General features: G+C 38.5%; 1 protein-coding gene across 5 annotated transcripts in view; it reads left to right on the top strand.

Annotated features, from left to right (window-relative positions):
• The window catches only part of RALGPS1 (Ral GEF with PH domain and SH3 binding motif 1), a 111,768-nt gene that overhangs the window by 64,348 nt on the left and 32,948 nt on the right, over positions 1-14,472 (top strand). For all 5 annotated transcript variants that reach the window (XM_086763668.1, XM_086763667.1, XM_086763666.1 and 2 more), the window contains 2 exons: positions 9,029-9,166; positions 10,819-10,912. In XM_086763668.1, coding sequence (XP_086619794.1) covers positions 9,029-9,166; positions 10,819-10,912 — 232 coding nt within the window. The remainder of the gene's footprint in view (positions 1-9,028; positions 9,167-10,818; positions 10,913-14,472) is intronic.

Below are 14,472 nucleotides of genomic sequence, written 5' to 3'. Positions count from 1 at the left end.
TTGATTAATGGAGGTAGAGTTGTATACTAGAGTTATGCTATGCATAGGTGTTACATTGACACAGTTTTTGAACCCATGAAGTACATTTGCCTAAATGATCCTTAAGTTTTATTCAGGTGAATGCTGTCTACACCGAAAACTTACTGAAGTACTTATTCCAGTGAATGTCTCAATTTGGATGTGATCATTCTTAAGGAATGCTGGGCCTGTAATAGACTGTCTGTTCCAGAGTAAATATTCCAAAATAGTTTGTCTATGCTTTCCAGGTACAGACAAGCCCAGAGCGGTAATGTGGCCCTCCAGTACCGTTTCCTGGTTCTGAAACCAGAAAAGACAGAAACTGATGTTTGTATAGTAAGCATATACATTATTATTGGTATGAGAAGAAGTTAGTTTGATTCAATTAAGAAATTACATATGGTCTAGAAAATGGTCCGGTACAGAACATCTTTGGGGTTTTGTTTGATATCTTGCTGTTTCAAGTCAAAAAATACTGCAGGCTTGCAAGCTGTGCATACTCCACTTTTTTTTTCTCAGCATAAGATGTAACACTGTTTCAGGTACAATGTTGGTGTTTATTATCTCTAATTATAATAGTTATTAATGTGTTCTTGCTTATTCACCGGACTAGCTTTACAACATATTTAAATGTGTAACATTTAAATATCAAATTTTAATTTTGTTAGATGATGTTGCTGAGGTTGATTGAGCTAAAATAAGGTCCTGTCTCTCTAGTTGTACATTTTTATAAGGTCAGTTTTGCTTATATGTCATGGTAACAGAAATTGCTTGAAGTACTTGCTTCATTGGCAGTTAAAATCAGTGTCAGTTATCTGCTTGTACATGCATAGCCCTGCTACAACACATTGGTCCATGTAACTGCTGTACTCCAAACTGCCCTACAGTAATAGATGTGTAGGCATAGGCTAGCACATTTATCACATTTATTGTAGAATAATAGAGTCATGGCTGGAAGGGACCCTGAAGTTCATCAGATCCAATGTTCTCTTGAAAGCGGGGCCATGGGTTAGGTTACCCAGGGTGCTGTCAAGCCAAATCTCAGTATTTCCAGCAAGGGAAGTTGCACACCTCCTCTGGGGAACCTATTCCAATACTTAATTGTTCTCACAGTGAAGAATTTTTGCTTACAGGCAGAGAGAATTTCCACCATCGCCGTTTGTCCTGTTGCTGTCTATCAGTCTGAAGAGAGTATTTCCATCTTCTCTGTAACTGCATTGTAGGCACTGGAAGACTGGCTAGATCCCTTTCCTGCACCTTCACTTCTCTAGACTAAACAAACCCAGTTCCTGTAACCTTTCTTCCTTCTCCAGTTTTGCGGCCCTGTGGTCATCCTGACGGCCATCCATGGGACCATCTCGTAATTGTTTATCATAGAATCATAGAATGGTTTGGGTTGGAAGGGACCTTCAGAGGTCCTCTAGTCCAACCCCGTGCAAGGGGCAGGGACATCCCCAACCAGATCAGGTTGCTCAGAGCCTCATCCAACCTGGCCTTGAACGTTTCCAGGGATGGGGCATCCACCACCTCTCTGGGCAACCTGTTCCAGTGTTCTACAACTCGTATTGTAAAAAATTTTTTCCTAATATCCAATCTAAATCTACCTCCCTCTATTTTAAAACCGTTACCCCTCGTCCTATCACAACAGGTCCTCCTGAAAAGTCTCTCCCCATCGTTCCTGGCGGCCCCCTTGAGGTACTGGAAGGCTGCTCTAAGGTCTCCCTGGGGCCTCCTCTTCAGGCTGAACAGCCCCAACTCTCTCAGCCTGGCCTCATAGGAAAGGTGCTCCAGCCCTCTGATCATCTTCATGGCTCTCCTCTGGACCCTCTCCAAGTGGTCCATGTCCTTCTTATGTTGGGGGCTCCAGGGCTGGATGCAGTACTGCAGGTGGGGTCTCACCAGGCCAGAGTAGATGGGGAGAATCACCTCCCTCGACCTGCTGGCCACGCTTCTCTTGATGCAGCCCAGGATGCCGTTGGCCTTCTGAGCCTCAAGAGCACATTGCCGGCTCATGTTAAGCTTCTCGTCCACCATCACTCCCAAGTCCTTCTCCTCAGGGCTGCTCTCGATCCATTCTCTGCCCAGCCTGTATTTGTGCCTGGGATTGCCACGACCCAGGTGCAGGACCTTGCACTTGGCCTGGTTGAACTTCATGAGGTTGGCACGGGCCCACCTCTCCAGCCTGTCCAGGTCCCTCTGCATGGCATCCCTCCCTTCCAGCATGTCGACGGCACCACACAGCTTGGTGTTGTCAGTGAACTTGCTGTGGGTGCACGCTCCCACTGTCCATGTCGTTGACAAAGATGTTGAACAGGGCCGGGCCCAACACGGACCTCTGAGGGACGCCACTTGTGACCGGTCTCCACTTGGACATTGAGCCATTGACCACCACTCTCCGAGTGCGGCCATCCAGCCAACTCCTTATCCACCGAGTGGTCCGTCCATCAAACCCGTGTCTCTCTAGTTTAGAAAGAAGGATGTCGTGCGGGACAGTGTCAAAAGCTTTGCACAAGTCCACGTAGATGATGTCTGTTGCTTGTCCCTTGTCCACCGATGCTGTAGCCTTGTCACAGAAGGCCACCAAACAGGTCAGGCACGATCTGCCCTTGGTGAAGCCATGTTGGCTGTCACCAACCACCTCCTTGCTCTCCATGTGCCTTAGCATGGTTTCCAGAAGAATCTGCTCCATGACCTTGCCAGGCACAGAGGTGAGGTCCGGGTCTTCCTTGTTTAAAAACGGGGGTTATGTTCCCTCTCTTCCAGTCATTGGGGACCTCACCAGACCGCCACGACTTCTCAAATACGATGGCCAGCGGCTTGGCAACTTCATCCGCCAGTTCCCTCAGGACCCGCGGATGGATCTCATCAGGTCCCATGGACTTGTGCACCTTCACGTTCCTCAGATGTTCCCGAACCCGCTCTTTGATTACAGTGGGCGGTTCTTCATCCTCGCAGTCCTTGCCTGTGCCTTCCACAGCTTGGGTGGTGAGACAAGAACCCTTATGGGTGAAGACTGAGGCAAAAAAAAAAAAAAGTATCTTTTAAGACATTTAATCAATAATATATTTCTGTGTGCGAAAAGAAACAATAAACAAGATACTCACTTCAGCAGTTGTTTGGATTTAGTTCAATCCCTGTTTTAGTGATTTCACTATTAGTGTGGATTTTGCCAAACATCTTTGCTGTTTCAAGGAGAAAATGTAGACACAAAGCTATACTCTCAATCCTTTCCATGGTGCTGCACTGGGGAACAGTTTTGAGATTCTGATTTAAATATACATATGCAAATCTGCATCTTCCTCCCTATTGAAAGTGTAAATAGTAAGCAGAGGTTCTCAGGCCTATCAAGAACTGAAAAGTCAATTAATTGTATAGTTTACAGTTTCAACATGAAAACAGTTGCGGTCTGTATTTTCATGTCAAGCTATTTCTGGTAACTCTTGTTGTAGCGACCATCATTAAAATGCTTTAAAGCCATTTAAATAATTATTTAAAGCTCTAATTAATATATCTGTAATCTGTTTAAGAAAGGCATCTATTTTAAAAGTTTCCCTTTTTACTCTACTTACATGAGGATTTGTGTCAGGAAGATGCTGCTTTTGATATGTTTTTAATATGTTTCTCATTACTCTCTTTGAAAGACAGAAATCATGTTGTTTGAAGCCATAATTGTTTTCCCTTTCATGTAGATGAATGTTCACAAAACAGCAACAAAAACAACAGCTACAAAAAAAAGTCCGGCAAATACAGAAAACACATCTTTCAATTCATCCTTGTGTTGAAAAAAAAGTGTTCAGAAAGCAATCATCTTAGCTACTTCCCCTCTTAGTAACTTACTAGCAACATCATTATAGACATGGCTTTTACCTGTATTTTTGGAAAAAAAAAAGCTTTTGTGGCACTGTGAGTATTCACACTCTCATTAAACTGATGATATGCAAGGGAAGATGCCAGAGAATGGCCAGAATGACTGTTTTGGAATTTGGAACTGTGTAAGTGAAAATTATACAGATCTTTTTGATTGAGAAAGTTTTTTGTCCTTTTGACTCAGGCTCATTTTAATTCTGCATTTGTGCACATGTGTGATACTGATGCTATGTTCAGGCTAGCTGGCATCAGATAGAAGGGATAAACCTGGTCATAATCCCACCTTTACTTTCCTGTGAGTATCCCATTCACTTGGCTGCTGTGCTGGCAATACGTATTACAGATCACATGTAGTCGCCTTGGCAAAGATGTATCTTCAGTTGTTTTTAGAGTACTCCAAGTCCTACCAAGGTTAACCAGTATATACATTTGGTTTTGTAGAAAAATTTTCCAGCCCTTAGTCCATGGAAAATATCCAGTCTTCTTGAAACCAGTGATACCACAAAACTGTTGGCTTTTCTGACTATGAGCTAATCTCCTAAGAATGGTGTCTTTGGTTTTACAGACTGCTGACTGTAGTGATTTGGCCTTTCTACCACTTAGTTAATTGATAAGTTGCTTTCTCTCTGTCCTCTGCTTTATTCAGTATGATACAACCGCTCTACTGTATGTGGGAAAAGGTTTTCATAAATATAGCTGACTACAAATTGGAAACATTTTTGTCTCTTCTGGTTTTCCTATCAAACCAGTGTCATTATTCAACTTCTGGGGAGCAAAAAGGGAAAATAACTACTTTCCATAGGTTCCTTTCTGTTACGTGTGCCAGTTACTGCGTGTCTTGTAGACACCGTTTCCTGTACTAAAAGAATGCTCTGTACCCAGACATCCTTGTTATGCGGCAGCGTATGTGCATGCAGGGACTTCTGGGTTGTGAATATCTTTAGAAAGTGTATGTGTTGATAACTGTGGAACTAAATTTGTTCATTAAAACATGTAACTTTTTTTTTCTCTCTTATAACGTGTTTGTGGTTGTCATAGTAACAGTACAATTTGCAAAACAAATGTGGAAGATTATTATAGTACTTGATCAAAATACTAAGTAAGAATAACACATTGAAGTACTCAGGCTAATCAGAAATACTTCCCCATCAGCTAATTATTCTTTGTTGCGAAGAGGTGAATATCTGACTAACAAAAATACCATACAGCAGCTGTTTCCTAACTTTCTCGCATTTGTGTAAGCAAACCAGTGTGTATTTGTGAGATGACTTTAGGTATTGTAAGTTTTGGATTACACCTTGTGCCTGCACATTGTCATAAACCCCTAAAAGAGATTTGAAATTCTGAATTGTTAAGGATAAATGGTGCTACTACTTCTACAGGGTGCACATTTTTCCATATTTTCTGTAAGGATTTTAAACTCCACTTTTGTTACATCTTCCCGGTCATAATGTTTATTTTAATCAGGTCTCTCTGCCAGAGAAATGCTGTCTCTCTCACTGAACTTGTGGAAAATAGGGATAACAATAACTTTCCCAGGTCAAAGAAACCTGTGACAGAACAGAAAATTTGAACCTAGATTTTCTGACTTCCAGGCAAATGCCTTAAAAAACAGATTTCCATTTGATTCTGCTACTGCAATTTAAAGTAATACCCTCCCAGCTTTTCTCATTGGTATAACTTTGTACAAGTGGTGAACAGAAAGAATTTTGTCTTTCATAGCATGTTAGGTCAGTCTTTCTTAGTGAAGAACAAATCACACACCATAGCTGTTAATGAAAATTTTAAAGCTTATACCCTTAAGCTGAGGTTTGTCAGAATTGGGTATAGCTGGATAACCACTGATTTCAGAAGGCTTTGGCTCCAAAGTATGCTTATTTATTAACTGTCTCAGCGTTATTTTCTCTTTATCAGAAGCCTTGAGTATTGAATAGAGAAATAACAGGAGAAGCCTAACTGTCAGTCAAGACACAAATATACAGCCTTAGGTTTGCATCCTGCTAAATGCTGTAGTTCTCCATTTTTTCAGTAAAATTTATCCTTGGAAGTTGTTATCTGGTGGATGGAGCAGTCAAAATGCATGATCTGGGTGGTATTGACTACTACATTTCAAGTTCACCTTCTCGTACTTCAGTTTCCCCGTCTTTAAACTGTCAGTAATATTACTACTTTGTTTGAGCTCTACAATAAAAAATTAAGAGCTAGATATTACAGTTCTTTTTGCCAGTTTAAAAATGATCGGTCCCCTTTACACAGTGTGATTTCTATTGATAAATTTAGTTCTGGGTTATTTGGCCATGCTTTTCCTTAGACTGTGTAATTATTTCCGTGATACCATAAACCAATGAATATTTTGTTGTCTGCATACAATATCCAGCTGCAAAATTAGTTCTAGTAACAATGGAGAAAAGTCAGTATCACTGGAAAATGTTTTGCCTGTGGAAGCAGCTGCCCATGAGCTCACCCTCTGGAAAATATCCTGATGGCTTCACATCTTAGAGAGCTTTTTTCAGTGCACAGTAGCACGAATGTAAGCCAAGGTTTGAAAAGCTAATGCTGTGTGTTTTATTTGGCATATGGCAACCCTGAGCCTTTCCTTTGAGAAGGTCTTAAAATCTTCTGCTAAAGGGAATAGTTCTGTGATTCCTCTGAGCAAAATAAACTGGTTCTCATCTGTTCCTATTGTCACATCATATATATAGAAGAGTTCAAAGGGCCACTGCCCAAACGCAGGCTGGTAACACACAAAAAAAAAAATTAGTTAAGAAACTAATCATCCCTCTTGCTTTACAAGGAGGGAGGGAGAGGAACACCATTGAAAAGGTGTAGCTTGATTTGTGTTTGCAAAGAATATGTTCTGTTACATTCCAGCATGTTACATTCAGTTTAATTTTTCATTGGCATCCGTCAGTTTGGTTTCTTTCTTCCTGCACCCCACTACCCACAAAAAGCCTATTTCTTTACACTTTTATTTGGAATTTACAGGACCTATGCTAACTCCTCCCATCCTTTTTGTTGCTCATGTATCGCGTATCCTTTAAAGAAAAATCTGACTGAGATAATGCAAAAAGATTGATTTAGTCCTGCTAGAACTTTGTTATATTTTGCTCTAAGTTCACTGCGCAAACTGTGGTTTCCTCTTTGAAATGCACATCCAGCAGAATCTGATCTGCTCTTTGTTTTATCAGTAGAAGTATGAATACTGAAGACTGTATATAAAAGATTTCTACTGTAAGTGATATTACAGTATTTGGGTTGCATCCACTTCATTATTATTTATCACTACTGGCAATGGCTTTGGTTTTGTGTAAATTTTGTATAAATTGCTTCTAAACCTGTGTTCAAATTTACGTGATTACAAATGTAAGCATTTCATATTTCCTGCAGGTTGAGCATGCAGCTACAGGATTTTTTTTAAAGAAAAAAAAAAGTAAAACCTATGAAACGGCGCTTTCTTTTTTGTATTGTCTAGTTTGGGTATTTCTGGCTATTGTGCGGCTCCATGAAGAGGCAAAAGAGCAGCAAGTCTCCTTTAGAGGGTGACTGCCCGCACCTGTTTCGGGAGATCTTAGTCACAGAGTGCCCAGGTGGCCAAGGGCACGCTGGAGGTGATGAAGTGTGTTGTTACAGCTCTGCCTCAGGAGACTAGCTATTCCACTTCCCTAAGACGTGAACTGCTGTGCCTTACGACTTGGTTCCTTCCTATGCTCTCCACCCAAGGCCTGGTCAACAGAGAGAGTAGCTAGAAGTCCAAAAATAAATTAATTTTACACACACACTCAGAGCCTCTGCACTCCTTTCCTGCATTCATACGACTGAAATACTAAAACTGATTAAAGTATCCTTACAAAAGGCAAGAGTGTTACTCTTCCTCATCTTCATTTAAATGCATTCAATTAGTTTCTGAAGTAAATGGATGAGCCTTGCGTTATGCTTCTATAGTAGCTTTCATGAGTTTTGCAAGACTGGCAGAATTGTCTTTCAGTTTTCCAGAGTTAAAAACTAAAACTTTTTAGGCAATCTCAGGTATGATTCAGTTTTCTCAAACTTGATGACTGTATATTGTATGTACTTCCCAGTCAGTATTTTTCCCTTCGTTTGTGATTGCTTTCTAACTCTTCTAGGGCTGTAAAAAAGCCCGCTACGAGTCATAATGGTACGTGTGAAACTGAATGGCATGTATTGATAAAAAGCAGTTGGGTGCTACACAAGAAATGTGGTGCTGTATCATGAATTCATTTCTACCTTAAGCCTGCCTTTTTCTTTCTTATCTAATTTGTAAAGTTAAAAGTACTGAACAAAAGAGATTAACTCTGCAAAATACCTGCCTACCAAACATTGGATATAGGTATATTTTTGATTATGAAGCTAGCTGACATCTTGCCAAACAGGACTTCTGTATATAATATGCTTCTTTACCAACCAAAAATGACATTTTGTCTGGTCATCCAGTGCTTTGGAAAAGTGCAATACAAATAAGAACAATCAGCATTTTTGGCAACTACAATAATCACCATCTTTCTGTATTTACTGAGAAATCTGGGTCTAGGTAAATACCTATGTCATTTTTTTCAATTAAGAAATTAATAAATAAAAACCTTTTCCTTATGCTTTTTTAAATCATCACATGATCAAAATCTAAATGTAATCTCCTTTTGTCTTCCACCCAATGCAGCCTGGAGCCTCAGCCCAAGCATGCAGTAATTTCGTAATGTGGTAAATAGTGGCGGCCCAAGAAGGCACTACTGTGCAGGGCAGAGCTCTCTTCATCGTGGCCAGAGGCTGTTGTGCTTGCTGTCAGCCCCACGCAGACTGCCTGTACTGCCAGCAGCGGTTCGTGGCAGCTGCCACTCTTTTCTTTTTTTACTGTCCTTGTTATCGTCCTGCAAATTCCTCATAGTAAACATTGCCCTATATAAGTGCACATGAGCAAAATCTTTTCTGTCCCTTTTTAAGAGATGTCATAGAATTCGGGCGCTAATTATGCAATTCTTCAACATGCAAATCCCAAGCTCTCCTTTGTTTAATGGACCCAGACTGCAATGGGGGTAAATAGTTGCTGACCGTTACATTCGGTAAAAATTATGCAACTGTTTCTGATTGAAACACTAGATCAATTAGTTGATTGTTCTGTTTCTTTCAGGAATTTATCTCTTGGATTTAATCTACATTGATTCTGCATATCCTGCTTCAGGCAGCATTATGGAGAATGAACAAAGATCCAATCAAATGAACAATATTCTCCGAATAATAGCTGATCTGCAAGTCTCCTGTAACTATGGTTGGTAAATTTTGTTACCTCTATTAAGCCTCAACTAAAATTTCTTTAGTACAACATTGTGAAAGCAGGTTTCAGCCCTGTGTAAAGGCAACACAAGAGGCTGACGTTGGTAGGGTTAAACACTAGTAAGAGATGTAGCTTCCACTTCTGTGCGGTTTCAATCTGACCAGTGAATTAGACAAATAAGCACGTATTCTAAATTGTAAGAGCTATAACAGAAGTTGCGCAGAGTTTACTGCTACATGTGGACTACAAATGACATACTTCCAAGTACAGCTATTGCATTTGGGTTATATTCTGTTTCCACCAGAGGCAGTCAGAAGGAATTACCTTAATATCTTTCCTTTCCTTTGCAGTACATGTGATGTCTTTGAAGTGTAGGATATGTTAATTTAATTGTAATTTTATTGTTAGTATCCTGATAATATATTTACAAAACTAAATACAAGTATTTCAATCTATACAACAGTTGTTAAATTGTGTGTTAAGCTTTTACACATACCTCACTTTTTGATGAAGTAAGGGACATGAGGGGGCCGCTGCTTTTTGTTCATAAGATTTTACTCTAAAATACATTTCTGCAATTAGTGAAGTCTTATGTGAAGAAATGTGCTGGTTTGGGGATCTTGACGAATACTCAGCATACCGTTAGTGACTGAGCATGACTTTGCATTTGCTTAAACATGAAAGAAGCTGGAAGACCTTGAGAGCAGCTGTAAAATAAAATAAATTCACAACATTTAAGTGCTACAGTTTTGGAGAGTTTTGAACAGAAGAAAATTAAATGTTAAATCGTGAGAAATTACTTGTGTATGCTTAAGTATCCAGCCCTTGTCCTCTGTTGTGAACTTCTTTATTATAAAGTATTTAAAGGTAGAGTCTAGACATTCAGAATGTATGATTCTGAATAGCTAGATTATTCAGCTGTCATGTTCTTATTGTGAGGGTTTTTGTCTTTGAATAAATTGAATGACAAAGAAACCTCATTATTTCACTGACCCTTTCCTTTTTATAGTTTTGGTGGCTTCCTCTGTTGCTATGCATTAATTTTGAGTGGGGTTTTTTTTTAAATCAGAATTAAAATACGACCTTGGCAAAACAATATTCTGAAATAATGGGTGCCTTTAAAACAGTTGCCTTTATGAGAGCATAAAATTTAGGTTAGGTATTACAAGGCGTGTTGCTGTCCATGCTGCATGCGTCATTCTGAACTTAGTGTCTTTCTTTCTTGGTATTCAGCATTGTAATTTTTAAGTCTCTTCAGTTTGTGTTCATATGAGAATTACTAACAGCTATGGCTGCAGGCTTTAATTTCCCCTACAACAGTGAGCACAAAATTGGAGCAGGACTTGCAGCAAATGACTCTTTTCCCTTTGTGAGATAGCACATAATAAAATGCACTCTCTTTCATGATGATGAAATGCATCTGTGTTTTGTTTAACAGCTGAGCATCAGTTTTGCTTAATCAATCTTTAACATCTTCTTAGAGTCAAAGTAATATTTCTGCCTGATTTATTCTTGAGGAAAGCTCAGATTCTCTGGTTTCATTAAGATAACCATAAGAACCAGGAAAAAGAAACCTGAAAGAAGAATTAATTTTGGATGACATGAACGTTACTCTTTTTTTGTTTGTTTGTTTGAACACTCCACAGACCATCTTATAACACTGCCTCATGTGCAAAAGTACTTGAAGTCTGTCCGTTACATTGAAGAACTTCAGAAATTTGTAGAAGATGACAATTATAAGTAAGTACTATTATTTTCTTCAGTTTTTAGATAATTTAGTGGAAAGATCACTTGGCTGCTAGTTTGAATAAGAGTTGAACAAAAAGCAATTGGCTGACGATGTTTTGGGGTTTGTCTGGTGTTCTTAATATTTTATTAATGGAACCGATAATACTAGGATGCCTGAGTAAAATCCAGAATGACAGTCTTCCTGCATGACTCTAACCAGATTTCCAAAATGAAGTATTTCTGTAAAAGTTAAAAGCAGATGAAAATCTAGTCTTGTTCAATTACATGATGGTTATATTCTGGTAATTTTGTTCAGGAACCCTAAAGCCATCTCCAGGATTGACTCTGTGCTATTGTAAATAATACATTAAAAAATCTTCCAATTTCAAATTACTTTACATTATAAACCTGACAACCATGGGGGCTTAAGCATATTAAAGCAATGCTTACAAAAGAGGTGGAGAAGACCTAACCCACACAATGGTGTGAGGTAGAGCACATTGGTCAATATGTGAATATGCTCCAGTTAAAGGAGGTGATAATCGCTGTCCAATAATTCTGAAAGAAGTAGCACATTAAATTATAGGTTTAGCAGCCAAAGTTTTAAATAACCCAACCAAGGTAGATGCCTTGCTATGTAATTAGCTATTGACAAATACAGAACCTCTATTTAGGTGAGCAGAATTAAAAATACTCAAGGCAACCAGATGTTCAGTAATATGGTGGTGATATGAAAGATTTTAGAATATGTTTTGGAGAGCAATGTTGCTAAACCAGTCTTGTTACCAGTTTTATTAAATACTTCAGTTAAGAACTTTGTCATCAAATTTGTGCGTACTTAGACCATATGCTGATAAAACAGTGCTGGAAGGGTTCATCAAAGTAGGAGATGATTTGGATATCACAAAGGAAGAATCAGATGGCCTGATGACTGAAGTCATAGTGACACAGAAATTAAAATATTATGTATTTATTCCTGACAATCATTTTTGGTGCTTATCTGTAGATGTCTGTCAGAAGTGAGATAGAACCATCAAAAGACAAACTCATCCCTACACCCTATCAAATACAATATTTCTATAAAAAATTAAACTGTTAATACTGCTTCAAAAGGAGCTAGTGAGACCTTTTGTGAAGTACTGTGTGCAATTCTGACCTTCCATGCTTAGAGTGGATTTTAAAAAATGCTGGTGCAATCAGGTAAATATATTCTGTCTTGTAACACCAGATTTCAATAACTAGGTTTGAGTTTAGCACAGAAAATGAGAAGTTTTAGGTAATAGAATCACTATGTATAAACACGATTGGGAGAAAATACGAAGGGTAAAGAGCCATTTAAACTAAATTGTAATAGTAACACAAGGATAAATGAATACAAAAATTTAGAAGCTGAATGCTGAAATACAATTCCTAACAATCAGAGTAATGGAATTCTGGAACTACTTCTTAATCGGAGTAGTGAGAAGAAGAATTAAATAATTTTAAGTTGAAACTTTATCAGTTAATGAAATGAAGGCTGCATGTTAGTGTTTTTGAAAAGAAAAGAGCAGATTCAGTGGTTCAGAAGACTGTATTACCAGTGTGGGATCATGTACATATGAGCATAAAGAATGACCTACTCTAATCATTCTACATTCATCTGCAATTATAGCTGTTATTGCTGGCATACAGACACAAAATCCTACTGAGACAGTTCAGGAAAAAAAGATATCACCATAACAGAGACAAAACCCCACATGTTTGAGCATAGTATGAGTCAAGCAATTTCTCATTTTGATTTTGAACATAACTGCAGTTGGTGATAACTCCAGCTGCCAAAGCTGTTCCACTTAGCTCTGGTTCAGGCCACCGTGCGTGCAGTACTGTTCCTCAGCCAAATCTGTCAGTGTGGATTCTTGTGATAAATGTGTGTGTGTGTAACTTTGCTTTTCCTGAGAGAATAATTCTAAAAAAAAAACCATTCAGACAAGGTATCATTCTGGAACTTCTCCGAGTATTATCAGGATATACTTCAAATAAAGAGAAAATGTCCCAAATCTATCCCCTTGCTTAGGGTAAACATCAGCAAAAGAAGCGGAACCAGCATTGGGACTTCACTGCAAAAGGTCACGCTTGGCTGTGGTTTGATAGGTTTGTGCTTTTGTGTCTGTTTGATCACTGATGCTAAGAATAGTGATGTTTCTGTAGAAAAATTATTTGGAAAAAAATAACGTATTTGTAACTGGTTTTGTAACAAAATTTATCTTCTTCATGGAATTAGAATTCCTGCCAGAGTACTGATGGTAGAATGCGTACGTTCTTCCTTTTCTCAGTCTCACAATGTTGTATACGTTTCCCAAATAGAGATGCATTGTGGAACAGATGCAAATTGAGCATTAGCATTGCACACAGCTCTTTGAAAAGGTCAGGCAGTCCATGACTTCTGTTAAGGGTAGTCTGAGATTTAAATCTCAGTGTTAAAATCTAACAAATGGTCATTATTTACTAATTTTGCACAAATTTCCATGCTTTATTAAAGTCGTGGACATAGAGCAAAATTAAACTGCGTAATTAGACTGGTAAAGGTGAAGAATGTTCCACAGCCCCGGGATTGGATTCAAGAAACTGGTCAAGTTGCTTAATTTGATTTTTAGATAGAGTTTCCTGATTATGCATCAATGTTAACATTATATATACAATAGCTGTATATCTCAGGAAAAATAGATTAAACAAGTGGTTTCTATAAGTATATGATACTGTAACATTATATTTGGAAGACCTTCAAGTCATGAGTAATTCCAGTTTAAATTTTAAAATCATTTTAACTTCAGCAGCAGCCTTGCTGATAACGCTGGAAGGTATTTGATGTATCTTAAAGATAATTCAGTACTTTTTATTTTGATTTAGTTATTTGTGAGAATATTTCAATCAAATTTAGCAGTTTTCTTTCTAGGCTTCACTATGGCAAGGAAAAACTGGACTGAAGTCACAAGCAGTATTAGAGGGAAAGATTTGATTTTTAGCATAGTAAAGTTGCTGCAGTTTATGTACAGTGGAGAACTTTGACCTTTTTTTACCATGTGTGTTTCATCAGAATAAAACTTTGAAGTTTATATTCATCAAAACTACTCTTGAAGATAACTCTCATCCTCTTCCATCTTTGTATTTGATAAGAAGTTTTTGCATTTTGTTTTGAATATTTGATTTCACATTTTCCTCTCAGTTTTCCCTAATGGATCTTCAGTTTCATAGCATTTCCTGGTCCCATGCCAGAAGAAACTGTAAGCCTTAAAAAGGCAAAGAGTGCTAAGTTTTTATAGTGGGAAAGAACTTCCTCTCTCTTTCTCTTTCCAGTGACCACTCTTTTGAGCCAGGGACTGCATTAGTGTACTCTGAAGAGACGTATGCTTGCCCTTTGGCAGGGAGAACAGACCTATCTCAGTACCAGGCTGTCAGGGAGAGGAGTGTAGATAGTTGCCCTAAAATGTATTGGCAGAATCCCAACACGCTTTTTGCCAAATGAGAACCTCAGTTACTCTGAAAAGCAGAATTTGGCAGCCACTTCACGTAAACAAAGCTTTTCTCTGTAATTT

The sequence above is a fragment of the Chlamydotis macqueenii genome, chromosome 20 (genome assembly GCF_036417535.1).
Source record: "Chlamydotis macqueenii isolate bChlMac1 chromosome 20, bChlMac1.mat, whole genome shotgun sequence".
Taxonomy (NCBI): domain Eukaryota; kingdom Metazoa; phylum Chordata; class Aves; order Otidiformes; family Otididae; genus Chlamydotis; species Chlamydotis macqueenii.
This window is presented reverse-complemented; position numbering and strand designations above follow the sequence as displayed.